Source organism: Eulemur rufifrons, chromosome 2 (assembly GCF_041146395.1).
Source record: "Eulemur rufifrons isolate Redbay chromosome 2, OSU_ERuf_1, whole genome shotgun sequence".
NCBI classification, from domain to species: domain Eukaryota; kingdom Metazoa; phylum Chordata; class Mammalia; order Primates; family Lemuridae; genus Eulemur; species Eulemur rufifrons.
Window position 1 is genome coordinate 68,460,679 of NC_090984.1, and position 14,488 is coordinate 68,475,166.

Genomic DNA, 14,488 nt, shown 5'->3' on the forward strand with positions numbered 1-14,488 from the left:
TTGTGTCAAAATGAATTGTGTTTGTGTTTTCCCTTTGTTCCCCAAGACGATCATTGAAATAATTTTTTCAAAATGTTTCTTTTTGACTGTTTAAGATCCCATGGTGACGAAAGTTAAATAAGCAAAATCATTAGCTTCATAATAGATACATGAGTAGAAGCCCAATTTGTTAGATTGCTTATAGCTGATAACATCAAGCCACACCTATCAACCTTATGTTGTGTCTTAGAAACAATGAATATGTCTCATTACATAGACAATTGGAGGGAAAGAAAAAACTAACAAGCAAAACGCTATCTTTACTCATTGGACTTGAGTTTGTGACGTATAAGGCCAGAGGTAGAATTTATGGTTTTAGTAGACATTGTCTGAAAACCATTTTACTATCACTCGTGAATTTTGAAGTAGTTTTTGGTACATTTTTCCTGGGGAAAAAAAGGAAATAAAAAGAAAATGGTTTCCGTCTGTTGACAGAATCACATATGCTAAACAACACTTTCCCACTCCTTTGATTTCAGTTTACAAGCATTGAGAAAGGAGAAGTCCCGAGATGCTGCACGCTCCCGCCGGGGAAAAGAAAATTTTGAGTTCTATGAATTGGCCAAGTTGTTGCCTCTTCCTGCAGCCATCACCAGCCAGCTTGACAAGGCATCCATCATTCGACTTACAATTAGCTATCTGAAAATGAGGGACTTTGCTAACCAGGGGGACCCTCCGTGGAACTTGCGAATGGAAGGCCCTCCACCTAACACATCAGTAAAAGGTAGGTTTTAGGCCACTGTTCAGTCTGGAATATGGTGGTCTGTAGGTGTCTCTAAGATGAAATGTTTACCATCATCCTTTCTTCTTTTCCTGCATATCAAATCCTTTAAAGGGATACAAATGTGGAAATCTGAACTCTGCATGAGAAAGACACCATGTGAAGGTGAAATAAAACTTTTTATATTTTATTTTCGAAAAGTCTGTCAGCCTAAATATTTTATAACTTCATATAATATTTCAGAGAAATGAGAAACAGCAAATTAAAGCACATCTTGGTTTTTAATTTATGTTCTGCTAATACATACAGATTCTTCCTGACGGGTAGAGTAGGGCAATGTTTGTTAAGGGTGGAGCTAGTGTTTTCTGCCTTAAGTAACTCAAGAGAGGAAGGGAGCAGAGTCCCAACTTTAGCAGGCATTTTGAGTTAATGATTTTATTGACCAACAAACATCAATCTATATGTTAATGTTTCAAGTTTTTCTATATACATACTTCCTGAAAGTTGTAAATATAAAAATATATTTGATCTTCAGATCCTTTAAGCATCCTTTATTTGATGCTTAAAACTTGTTATTGTTAATAATGTTAGGCTTTTTTCACTCTGATACTTAAGACAGGTATTTTCTTCTGTGTTCTGAGATTCTTAATAATTTGTCATTTTTATCATTTGAATATGCATGCGTGTGCTTATTGATACGTGGTGTTTGCCATTGATTTTCTGTCTTTAAGGGTGTGTTATTCAAGGTGTATGATCAAAAGGATCTGCTAGATTCTTACATCCCAACGTCATATCTAAGCCCTTGGTGAACATGACATAAAACTGGGCATTTGTAGGAGTAGTTGCAGGAAACCTCCTCCTCAGGGTTAATTTGGTTCTTTAGTTATGTGATTACACCTAAAAGTCTGTGTACTCTTGGCTGTTATAGGAAAAGGAGCTATAATCTTTTGTAGGATTCAGATTAAAATGAAGGGTCAAAAGCTGTGATTATTTATAATTTTGTGCTAAGAGCTGTGATCATATTTGTGTACATGCATGTGTGAATTTGTTACATGGGGATCGTGTTATGCATATGAGAAGGAGGAAAATTAAAATTTAAATTGTAACAGGTTATTTTCCCCTAGTGTAATAGTTTCCAAACATTTTCTGTAAAGGGCTATATAGTAAATATTTTTTGCCTTTAGAGGCCACTCAGCTCTGCCATTGTAGCATGAAATCAGCCATACACAATATGTAAACGAAAGGATGTAGCTGTGTTCCAATAAAACTGTATTTACAAAACAGGCAGTAGCCACCAAATTTGTCCCACAGGCCACAGTTTGCAGGCCACAGCTCTAGAGTATAAGAATGACATTCAGAGGTTGAGGAGAACACACAACAGAGACACTCAAGGACAGGATGTCAGTGTAAAGTAGCCTATGAAAATAAACTAAGACACATTCATGCTGTTTTGTTTTTGGTTTTGTTTTTTGAAACAGACCTTGAGAATGTAGATACCAGATTGGTAATACACTGATCCATGTTCTAGATCCAAAGTTAGTAGTGAATTTTCCCAAGCTAAAGAGGTGAATATAATCCTGGTAAATATACATTAGATATATTTTTTCACTCTAGTTTGAGGCATAGGCTACCTTCATGTTTATTCCAAATCGTGAGAGAGGATGAGTACAGCAGGTTAGAAGCCACACAGTGTGAAAAATATTACTGTTTTTATTGACTTTGAAATAAATTGATGGACTGGATTTGTGATTATTTGTTTAATGTAATTATGTTTTATCTCTATTTTTTAAAGGAGTTTGAAGTGAATAGGCTTTCTTGGTAGTGATGGGAACCAAAGTAGAAAAATTTGATAATTCCATTGTCTGTCTATCCTTCTATGATGTGATAGTCCAACTTACTTTTAGAACCATGGCCTTTTAGAGATGCAAACATATAGATCATGTAGAACTCTTGCCTCATTTTACCGATGAGAGAAATGATGTGGAAACAACTTTATAGTTAAGTATTAGCACATCTAAGGTAAGAACTGAGTTTTCTTGCCTTTCCATCTAGTGTTATTTCTGTTACTTTGTGTCGTTTCTATAGACACTATTTGTTTTGTATCACCATCATCAGACACGCCACATGAGAATTTTCTCAGCTTTAGACTATGGCTAATACTTCATTTTTAATTTGTGGCCTTCGATCACTCAACTCTATGACTACTTATTATGATTAAGATGGATAAAATGAAGATAAAACATGATTGCTGCCTCCAGCACCTCCATAGGTGTTGCAGTCTACATAAAGGCATGGTGGTGTCACTGAGAAAAACAGGGAGGTCAGAATAGATGTTTAAGGAGCCTGGAAGGAAATAACAGATTTTATTATTTTAAAAATTTCATTGAGCTGATGGCAGAACGTCTAAGTTGGCACAGGTACACTTTCACTATTAGTAAGCTGGTGATAGGCTAGAAATGAAGGTGTAAGCACAGTGATTCCTTACTGTCTTCCCTGGCTCTCAAAAGTTGCTATAAAGGCAATGAGCACTTTCTGTAAGCCGGTTCTCTACTGTAAAATATATGTACATTTTATTGCTTTACTCTAGTTGTCTAATGCAAAACTGCTACTCATTCTGATCAAACATTCATGAAACAATAACATCAAAAGAAATGCATTTTAATTTATTAAGGTCTCCTATGTTGTGCCCTTGGAGAAGTTCATATGGATAAACAAGCTCATATAAATAGCCTGCAGCATCATGTGAAGTGCAGTTCCAACAATGAAACGATAGACATTATACTTCAGGCTTCTCCAAGCAGTCTCTTGAATAAACCTAAAGGCATTTAGAAATTTATATGAAAAAAACTTACCTTATGTAGGCAACGTTTTTTTAATGTGATGAGTTGATCATGTTAATAATTAAATTTCAAAGCTTAAATTTAAATTTGTGCCACACAACTATATAGGAATTTCATTGTTTTGATTTACTGCATCAGAAAGGTCCTTTACTCTGCCCTGTGCAGTATTCATCACATCTTTTCTTAACAGTCTTTAAAGGTTGATGAGTTTATTTGGTGATACCCATTGTATACAGATTATTACAAGTTATGTTTGCAGAAAGAACACTCAGGTGACAGTGTGTAATATGTCCCAAGTCAATTACTTCATGGAAATGATATGTTAAGCAATTGGAAGGTAATAGATAGTTTTTTCCATTATTTTAGAAATATCTGTATTGTTATAATACAGATCAAATCTATAATGAACATTATGCATTATTCAAGAAATGACCAGGCGTTCTCAGCAGTGTTTCAGCTAAATAACTGATGATTGTAACCTTTAAAGAAATCTCATTGTGGTGACTGTTGGTAAATCACTTCTCCATTCATTGTAATCTCTATTTAGAGGCTATCTAGAAACCATTATATCTTTTATTAATCTTAAAGCAATAGCTGCTGATTTGACATTTGCTAAAACTAGATAAATTTTTTGTCTTTCTAATATCACAGACTTCAGTCAATTTTCGGAGTCTGTCTGCTGCAACTCTATTAATCCAGGAATATTTACCATTGTAAGCATATCTTTTATTTCAATTTAAACATTGCACCTTTCAAACAACAATTTGCCTATGTGTATGACAGGGAACAATGCTAAAATATGTAAAATGCAAGAAATTCTTAGCTTTTGGAAAGGAACAATTGAAAAATATGCAAGACAACTGGTGATTAAAATAGACTGAACACATTAGGGAAGAACTTTACTATTTTCATAGAATTTCCCTTCACTATTTGAAGCATCTGTGGTGAATTCAGTAGTAGATGCTTCTAAGAGGAGAGACTGGCAGGTTTTATTTAAGCAACATATTCTCTGTCCTTCACCAAAGACCAGACTCTTACTTAAACAATGATGTTTAATGGACTTATTTCAAATGATTGTGTAGGGTAACTGAGTGTAGGCCATCCTCTGGAGTAACATTGAACCACTACTCTAATGGTTGTCCCCAAAACTTAACCAGCATTTTATAAAAATGGTTTCTGTTTCAATAGAAAGATAGAGATTCCTAGACTGTCTGAGTGATAGGTCTACTTGGTCTAAGCAGCGCACAAGTCTTCCAGTTCCTGTTCTGACATTTTACTATGTCTTGACACACATTTACTCCTACCAAGTGACATTCATGCTTGGGGGCAAGTGTCATATTCTTCATTACTAAAAAAGAAAACATGTGAGATGAAAGTTATTAGAATCAGTACATGGCCATGTATACCCAGCATATGGAATTTTGTTTTCTTTTTATACAGGCTAAGGATAGAACCTAGACTGAACCTTTCATTCTGAGAGAAGCTTCCTGTAGGGCCAGAAGAGTAGTGTAAAAGATGGAAACTGGGTTCTTGCTTGAATCCTGTTCTTACCTCCATCATTCTCAGTAGACTGAGGGGCTAACTCCCTGCTCTGGCCTCTAGTTCCATTTGCCTCAATCCAAAGTAGGTGGTGGCACCCAACGGAAACAACCATCTAACAGCTGGGCTACCAGTGTTCATTGCTGTTCATTTTGGTAGTGAGTGCCAGGTTTTCTTAGTATATGGAAATGTGATTTAATTGCCTTTTCTTAAGTATGTTTCCATGAAGACTTTTTAATTATATGCTATTATCCTTTTATATATTAAATATTTCTAATGAAGTTATGACTTCTGAAAGGAGTTCATTTAAGAACTAAACCTTTTTCTTTCTTTTATTTTGCATCCTGATAGGACAAGCAATGTTTATATCACCACACTTCCTCAGAATCACCATCCCTGACATTAGGCAGGACGGGCTTTCTGACAATTGTGGGCTTTTAATGTAGGCAGAATGTGTTTGAGAATCTAATTCTTTGGAGTTTCATACTTTGTCAGAAAATCTTTGATACTTACAAAGTTGGACTCTGGCTCAATGAAATATTTTTCATGCTGAATTCGATTATATTATATAGCTTCACTGGCTTCTTGCTACGTACCACTGTCAGAGGGTTTGCCTGGTCATCATTGTTTTCAGTGCATCTGGTACTACTGAGCATCCAGCATTACCCTCAACTCCAAACAATGACTCAAAGCAAGTATATTTTTGAGAATGATGACTGAGAATATGTGAATATTCAGGTATACAAATCAGCTATTTCCAGATAACAAGCAATCACGATATCTTAGTGGCATCCAACAATAAGCTTTTACTCACGGAGCTGCAGTTAGTTTGGGAGTTGGCAGATCTAGGCTGGGCTCAGCTGGGCAGTTCTGCTTTGTGCCACAGCTCTGGCTGGGCTTGACTCCTTGCTTGAGGGTTCAGCCCAGGTCTGTCCCCTGTTAAGAGGCAGCAGCTATTTGGGAGAAGCTCTTTTTATAGCGATTGTGGGAAAGGTGCAAGAAGGGTGAGTGAAAACCTGCAACACTTCTTAAGGCTCCGTCTCAGAACTGTCATGCTGTCACATCTGTCTGTGGTTTTGGGGTCAGTGCAAGTTGTGTGACCAAGGCCACGGGCTAGGGAGGTACACTGCGCCTTGTTGGGAGATACTGCAAAGAAACATGGCCAATGACTTAGATAAAAGATGAAAAATATGAATCAGTAATGTAGTCTTCCTAATCTGGGGTATTACTACTTGTGTTTTGTTTTCATCTGTAGTTTTTATTTGCTAAAAAGGAGAAGTGGAAATGAGTGTGTGTGTAAATTTCTGGAAATGTGGGCAAAAGGGTAGAGTACACATGAGCTCTTTGGCATCCTCTATCAGGATTCATCAGTCTGCTGCTCTTTCCAGTCTTCCCACTTTTCTCTAGCACTGTCAAATGCCCAAGACCATGTTTATGCCTTTGAACATGTCATCATCTGACTGGAATGCCTTTTTTCTTTGTACAGACAAAAAGTAATACCTTTTCCTTACCTATCACAAGGTTCATTTTTGACACTCTATAACAAAAGACAGGTTACTAGGAGAAAAGCGTAACAAATTTATTTAATCAAAATTTCATATGACGTGGGAGCCTTCAGAAATGAAGACCTAAGGACCCAGGGAAAACTTACCTTTATGCCTGGGTATGGTGAGGAATGGACAGCTGTGTAGACATGGAATTGGACAAAAAGGTATGATCCTAATGGTAATAGACTTGGGGGAAACCCAGCGAGGCCTGTGTGCTCAGATTCTTCTTGGCCTGTCTGTGTAGTAATCCTTCCTCTGGGTATGGGGCAGGACACCTTTCACATAAGGGTCTTCAGAGGAGAAGGGAGAGGGTCAGAGGGTGAGCTTTCTAGGTTTTATTGCTTACTTTAGGGAAGAGCAATTCTAGTTTCTATGACCCACCTTGGGGGAGAAAGGAGGGATGGGGAAAAGGGTCAGAGAGAACAGAACATCTTGCTTCTGAGACTCTTCTAGTCTCCTTCAGTTGAAAGTATTCAGCATAGCAAAGTGCCATGCTTAGGGGTTGCATGTGCTGACCTCAACATCTTCTTTTGAGTTTGCTGAACTCCTATTTAACTTTCAAAACCCAGCTCAGATTTCACTCTCTTATGTAAATTTTCTCTGGTTCCCCAGAGCATTAGTAATTCCTTTCTGTAGGTTATTGTTACATTCTTTTGCTTTATTATCACTTTAAATTATTTGCTTTTTTATATACTTGTCTCTATATTTAGACTATAAGGTAATGGAAGGAATGATCCGAGTAATTTTATTAATTTTTATATCTTCAGAACTTTGTACAATAGGTATGAAAGTAAGTATTTAACCATATTTTAAAATTTAATTATGTACAATTGAATTGTATTTGAGGATTGCTATTAGTAGAGTTAAGTAATACTTATAATAACTATGGTGGATCTAAGTCATAAGCTGGGAAGAAGAAAAAAAGGAGAGTAAAAAAAACGAAGAACAGAAGAAAAATGGAGGGAGAATGATGGGAATAGTGTGAAAACAAAGGGAAACTAAACAGCGTATGGAGTGGGAGTTGGAAGGAGTGGTGGCCCCCTGGGATGAGCTGCCAGGCCCCGAGCTGTAATGGTCTTGCCCCACCAATGTCTTACTTAATGTTCGGGCAGAGGAGGTGAAAGTTAAAAACAATAGTCTCAAGCAACCTGTGAGTATTTTGAGTGTGTAAATTCAAGTCCATTTAACAAACATCTGAGTATCTTCTCTTAGTAAATAAGTCCTCTAAGTCCTCTGCCTTGGAGCTATTTACAATTCATAGAGAAATAAGTGTGAGATAAATAATGGTGTGACAGCTTTTAATAAAATTAAACATATCATGTGCTCTGTGTTATAAAGCCCTCCTAGATCTTGGTTTTCCTTTTGTCAGTGATCACTTACTCTCTAATCCAATGCCCAATTCCTTAGAAAGGATTTAGTGATTATTGTCTCAAATTAGCCTCTCTTGGGACTGCTGGGCTTCTTGAAACTGTTTATTAATAATCTTAAAACCACATGCTCTAACATTTCATATTCTGCTAATATTCCTATTTGCTTTTTTCTTTTGCTTTCTTTTCTTTTCTTTTTTTTTTTTTTTTTTTTTTTTTACTTAATTCCCCTGTACATGAGGGTATCATGTCTCCCTTGAGCTGTGGCTTGAAACATATATAACATTGTTCCTTCTCTTAAAAAATTTATTTGTTTTGATTATCAAGATTTGAACACATGTAATCATTATAAATAAAAGACAGAAAAATAAGACAGCACACAATGAAGTTCTAAGTTAGTCAAGTGCCAAATATATAGACAAAAATATAAATTTAGTATTTTATATATTTTTTATTTGCTTTTGCTCTCTTGACAAAATTTTAGGGACTATATTTATATTCTGTATCTATCCTACTTATTTTAAAAAGCCTACCATTTCTTGATAATGTAATATTTTAGTCATGATACCCCCGGTATTGCATTATATTGTACTGTATTGCACTGTATTCACTTATTTAGGACTTTCAAGTTTATGTGTTCTGTTCTTAGGACTGGAATTCTTTAACGTGCTTTTGTTAGCCCTGTCACCTCTTGCAAAGCACAATATATAGTTTCCGTGCTCTGCAGATAACAATATTTCATGAGCATAGTAAAGAAGGAGTCACCTCTGACTGCTTTGTATGATTGAAATTGTACTGTGGCTTTAATTTTCACCAACAGCTTTCTAGATACTGTGCATAAGTCTTAGCTATGCCTTAATAAACATGTGGCGACCTCCACCTGTAAAAACTAAGCTGGCTTTGAATACTGATTGACTGCAGCTTTTCACATCCTCTCTGGGTCTGTAATATGTCAGTGAACATCAAGACGTGGGCAGGAAAGGAAGGCCAATAGAATTTTTGGTTTAAAGAGCATACAGATCACCTGTTCCAATGCCCTTGCTGTTTTGTTGAGAAAACCAATGCAGAGAGAAGTTTATTGACAAAAGCAAGGTCAATAATGAAGTTGAAACTAGAATGTGGGTCTGTGGAATCCCAGTTTGGCACAGTTTCCTCCATAACAGAGACTTTCCTTTCTATATTTAGGCACATGTCATTGGAATCCCTTTTCCCCAGTTATATTCTATGTGAACATATATGCACATACATGGCTTATGTGTAGACACCAGCCTATTTTAGAGCAAATGGTACTATTGTGTCCAAATTCCGAAAATTATAGGTAGGCTATTCAAAAGCATGAGAGTTGGACTTCTACGAAAAGAATAATTTCAAAAAGATATTAGATGATAACCCTAGGGGAAACTAGAGGAAATGTTTATGGGAACAATCTGTACTGTCTTTGCAATTTTTCTGTAAATCGAAGATTCTTTCAAAATAAAAATATTGCTTTTTAAAAAAGTACTAGAATTCACTCTGCTAATGGAAATGTAAGGAAAACAAGCCTCTGCTCCAATGGAAACTTGCTCTATCTCAGTTTCCTACCTTTCTCAGTGGCCAATGTAGGGTCCACAAGGGCTCAACCTTCTACAGGGCTTCATTGCCGGTTGTATTAAGATATATGATTAGCTGACAGTTACAATCTCAATCAAAAGATATGGAGGAGAGAAAACTGATTAACCTGTTTGCATGTAGTTTTCTTAAAAACTGCATAAATGAACTGTTGCCATAAAGAGTCATATAAGTTTTCTTTAAAACTTTATAAACTATCTATTTCCAATAAAGAGCCATACATGAGCACAAAAAAGCACATTTTTGATATTCTTCCTCCTTTCTTCACTAAAGTTATGACTAGTACTACATTTTCTATTCTTCCAACCCTGGTCAAGATTGCCGAAAGGAGAAAGTTAGAAAACAAGACAAAAACTAGGTATAGAGTTCGAGAACAGAGGTCAGCAAAGTTTTTCCGTAAAGGACCAGATAGTAAATAATTTATCCCCTTCTTGGGTTATAAGATCTCTGCTGCAACTACCCGGCTTTGCTGTTATAATGCAAAAGTGGCCATATAGACAAATTGTACCTGAATGTGTGTGGTTGTGTTTTGATAAGACTTTATTTGTGGACACTGAAATCCAATTATGATGTCATGAGATATTATATTTCTTATGAGTTTTTTTCAACCATTAAAAAAAATTCACAACAGCAACACATCTCTAGCCTTTGGGCTGTACAGAAATAGGTGGCAGGCTGGATTTGACCTGCACGTAGGCCATAGGTTGCCAACCCCTGTCTAGCGCATTAGAACTAGAGGGGACTTAGGTACTTTTCTGGAACCCATTGTGGTAGAAGCATACTACTAGTTGTAAAAGGCTGATTCCTGTGTTTATTTGAAATGTGTAGCGATAACAATGAAAGGCTGGTAATGTTCTATTTTTAAAAAACCATCTTCAGAGCTAATGTACGTTCACATCTGTTTATTATAATGGCTAGCATAACTAAATTGTGTGCCAGCCAGAGTTGTGGTGTTGACATATTTTATTAGGTATCCTTGGACATACATGGTTTTCTTATATTGTGTGTATTGCTGAAAAATTAAGCGAAAAGTCATGTTAAATCATTGGTATAGTTTGGCTTATTGTTTTTTGCAGCTTTCTCTATTTAATGGAGCAAATGATCCAAACTAGGGCTAGTCACATAGTTTTCCCTAGATGCAGGATCTTATTAAAGAGTAACATGATTAAAACATTGTCTACACAGGACTATTGTTTGGTCATTTTGACTTGGCTAATCCAACAACTGGTCAGTTAGGTGAATTAATAGTTTTGATTTATTTTCCCACATAATATATTAATTGTCTTTTGGATGCAACTGATGATTTGTTTAAGGCATGATGTGGCTGTAACCATCATCAAAACTCATTAGAAATAACACATGTGAGATTTGTATATCAAGAACCCAACATTATTATCAGCATTACAATAAATAAAATTGGTAAAGCTGATCTATTCTTTTGCAGGTAGAATTTAACATATCTCCAAAACCATGTCTATGTAACTTGAAGAAATACAGTTAAATTGTATAGCATAATATAGTTTTCACAACTATTACACTCAAGAAACAAAATACAGCCACTAGGAAATAGCTGCTGTGTTCTTCTGTTTTCAATTGGGATCAGTCAATCACCAGATATTGGCTGCGTGCTTTAAGGGTGAATGCTACTGTACTAAGCACTTGGAAGACACTAAAATTCATGAGTTCATAGTCATAACTTCCCAAAGCACTACTGAGACTTAAATTTCAGTAATGTTTTGTAATTAAAGCACATCACTCATATATAATTTTACAGTTTGGGGAATAAGGCTGTGTTGAATATCAGCACTGATGATGAAAACAGACTGTGTACACAGTTTGGGTTTTATATAAATACTTTAAAATATTGGCTTTCTTCTATAAAAATAGATGAATAGTATCCAGGTTTTTACAAGAATTTTAGCATAAAAGCAAAATTGCTCTCATTTTCCATTTTGAAAAGAGACAAGAAGATAGCATAACAAAATGTGTAAAATGCAGTATGTTCTAGAGAGATATGAAAGGAGACAGCAATGTGGATGGAAGCCTCACTGTGGGAGTTCTCAGGGACATTTGTAAAGTAATGCAGTGATATTTGCTTAGCTGACACCTGACCTAAAGTGCTTTTCTTTGTATCTTCTATGGATACTGAACTCCTGAAGTTGAAGAGAGATCTGTAGCAAGTTGTTCAGCCTATGCTATGTTGTAATTTACATCAGGAAGGCAGTCAATACCTACTGCCTTGTTGTGAGTCAGTCGCTGAATTTGTTGCTATATGAATAGCTTCAATTAGAAAAGAAAAATAATACTTCTGAGATTAGAGAAAGGGACTCTTATAGGGTATCTTAGTTTGGGCTGCTGTGATAGCATACCATAGACTGCTTGGCTTAAACAACATTTATTTTCCACGATCTAAATGCTGGAAGTCCAATATTGGAGCATCAGCATGGTTGGGTTCTTGGTGAGGGCTCTACTCATGGTTCATGTATAACCATCTTCTCATCGTAGAGAGAGAAAGAGAAAGAGCATGTCTCCCAGTTCTCTTTTTGTGATCCCATTCACGAGGATTCTACTCTCATGACCATTACTTCCCAAAGACCCACCTCCAAATAGCATCACATTAGGGATTTAGGCATTCAACGTACAAATTTTGGGTGGACACATTCAGTGTGTAACACAAGGAGTTTTAACAGCTTTATAATAACGGTGCAGTTCATGTGCCCAAGGCTGGAGAGTCCAGCAAAATGAGTACAATGGAAATTATTCATTCCAGTCATTTTAATGTGTCTCCAGTATGGCTTATTTGTAAGCAAGGTCTTGGTCAGTAGAGTTGGACATTCCTGGGTTCAAATCTTTGTGACTGTGGAGAAATCTTTTACCTCAATTTCTTAACTGAAAAATGGTGTTGTTGGACCTGAGAACCCAGCTGGCCTACTGTACCTTCCACTGCAGTAAGCCTCGATTCTATTGGGAGGCTTAAGTTTACATAGGAACTGCCCAAGGCATGTTAGGGTTCCTATTTATGATTTTTATTACACATTGGAAGTAAGGGGTTTTATTTGTTTTTGTTTAAGATTATATTTTCAAAATAATGTTAATCAGAAGGAGATGGCTCAAAATGCACTTTTTTAAAAATACTTTTTTGGATTCTAACATGTAAAGTCTTAACTTTTGTCATATGATAGAGTGGGGGAAATTTAGGGTGTTTCTTAAATGGCACAGGTAACCTGGGCATATTAAGGCAGCTTAATGTTGTTTTAAAATTTAAAATAACAAGATATATAGAAGTTCATTCCATAAATTGTTAATATGTGGATATTTCATTGAGTTGATAGAAAAACAAAAGAACTCTTAAAATATATTATATCTGACATGAAAGCTAATTTATTGAAATAGTGAATATGACTGACATTTGCACCATCAGAATTTTGGCTTAATATAATCTTACAGTAAGTTTTAGGATATCAAGTTTTTTCTTGTCATTAGAGATTAGAAATGGATCATTTTTCTCCTTTAATTTTATTCACCTATTCATCTTCTAATTATTTGAGTATTTATTATCTTGCAAGACTCTGTACTTGGCTCCATGAGGAATGCAAAGAATGAAAAACCCTGGACCCTTTCCTCTAGGAGTTTATAACCTAGTGGGAGTGATACATTCACACAAAATAATAAGGTGAGATATTATTCATGTTGAAAGAGGTCTAAGCAAAGTACTGTGGGATCACAGAATCATTAATTCAAGATGAGAACAAGAAAGTAGCCTTTAAACTAGATATTAAAAATGAGTAGGATTTTAAATTTCAGTTTGTAATAGGTGATCATATTGAATATGTATAAGGTACTTCTTAAATAAAATATTTTATTATTTTCGAAGAAAATTATTTCTTGAAGTTCTACTTTCAAGTATTTTTCTAAGTCTTTCTATTAGATACCCATTGGTATTACATAACTTATTCATAAATATAGTTAAAGGTATAAATGTGGTGACATTTAATGAGAATTGTGGCCCTCTGGATGTCAGGTCTGCTTATGAAGCTTTCAGAAGAGTATTTTAAACAGGATACCCAATGCCATGTAGAACACAGAATACTTGTGTGTATTTCCATTATCTGAATATAATCTCACACAACTAAAAGCATGAATTGCATACCCTACTTATAAACCAAGAGCTTAATCAAATATAATCTTTTAGCACCTTCTCTTTGGTACCTTTGCTTTTTATAGAGATGGAAAGAAGGTTGGAATGAGGTGTATTTTTTAATTTTGAAATCCTAATGTGCATAGTTCGTAGAAAAGCCCTTAGCAACTAAGACCTGAATGTAGAAAGGATCAGATCTGAAGAGTAGCCATTGTTCTGGGAGCCTGTAAGTCGAATGGCCAAAGTTCAAGCAGACCACTGGGGCAGTGGTCAGAGTCAAGTGCTCACCTTGGCGCCAGCTCACAGGCATCTCACTAAAGCCTGTGTTTGCGAGGGAAGACTAGACGGCGTGAAAGAGAATGTTTTGTACTTTTATTTCATTTAAATGAGCACAAAGGGAGGGAACAATTTTGCTTCACATGTGAAGTCAGTCATTTCTTGGGTTGCTAGCTCAATGTTTTAGCAGAACAGCTGTTCTGTACAATGTGGCTTTCTGCAAGCAATATTTCTAGTGCTAGAAAAGTGGCAGTCTGCCAAAGAGAGTGCCCAGACCAACCCCTAAACAAAAAAAATCTTTTGTCAACGACTCTAATAATTTGTACAATTCAAGAAAGGGGGGTTGCACAGTCTTTGCAGATGTGCATTTATGATGCTATTTTTAAGCAGAGCAGCATGAAAGAATAGATTCA

General features: G+C 35.9%; 1 protein-coding gene across 8 annotated transcripts in view; it reads left to right on the forward strand.

The window, feature by feature from the left end:
* The window catches only part of NPAS3 (neuronal PAS domain protein 3), an 831,381-nt gene that overhangs the window by 265,998 nt on the left and 550,895 nt on the right, over nucleotides 1-14,488 (forward strand). For 6 of the 8 annotated variants that reach the window (XM_069464104.1, XM_069464135.1, XM_069464097.1 and 3 more), the window contains one exon: nucleotides 519-763. In XM_069464104.1, coding sequence (XP_069320205.1) covers nucleotides 519-763 — 245 coding nt within the window. Of the gene's footprint in view, nucleotides 1-518; nucleotides 764-874; nucleotides 926-14,488 lie in introns of all 8 variants that reach the window. The other 2 variants (XM_069464113.1, XM_069464121.1) reach the window with 1 other exon arrangement.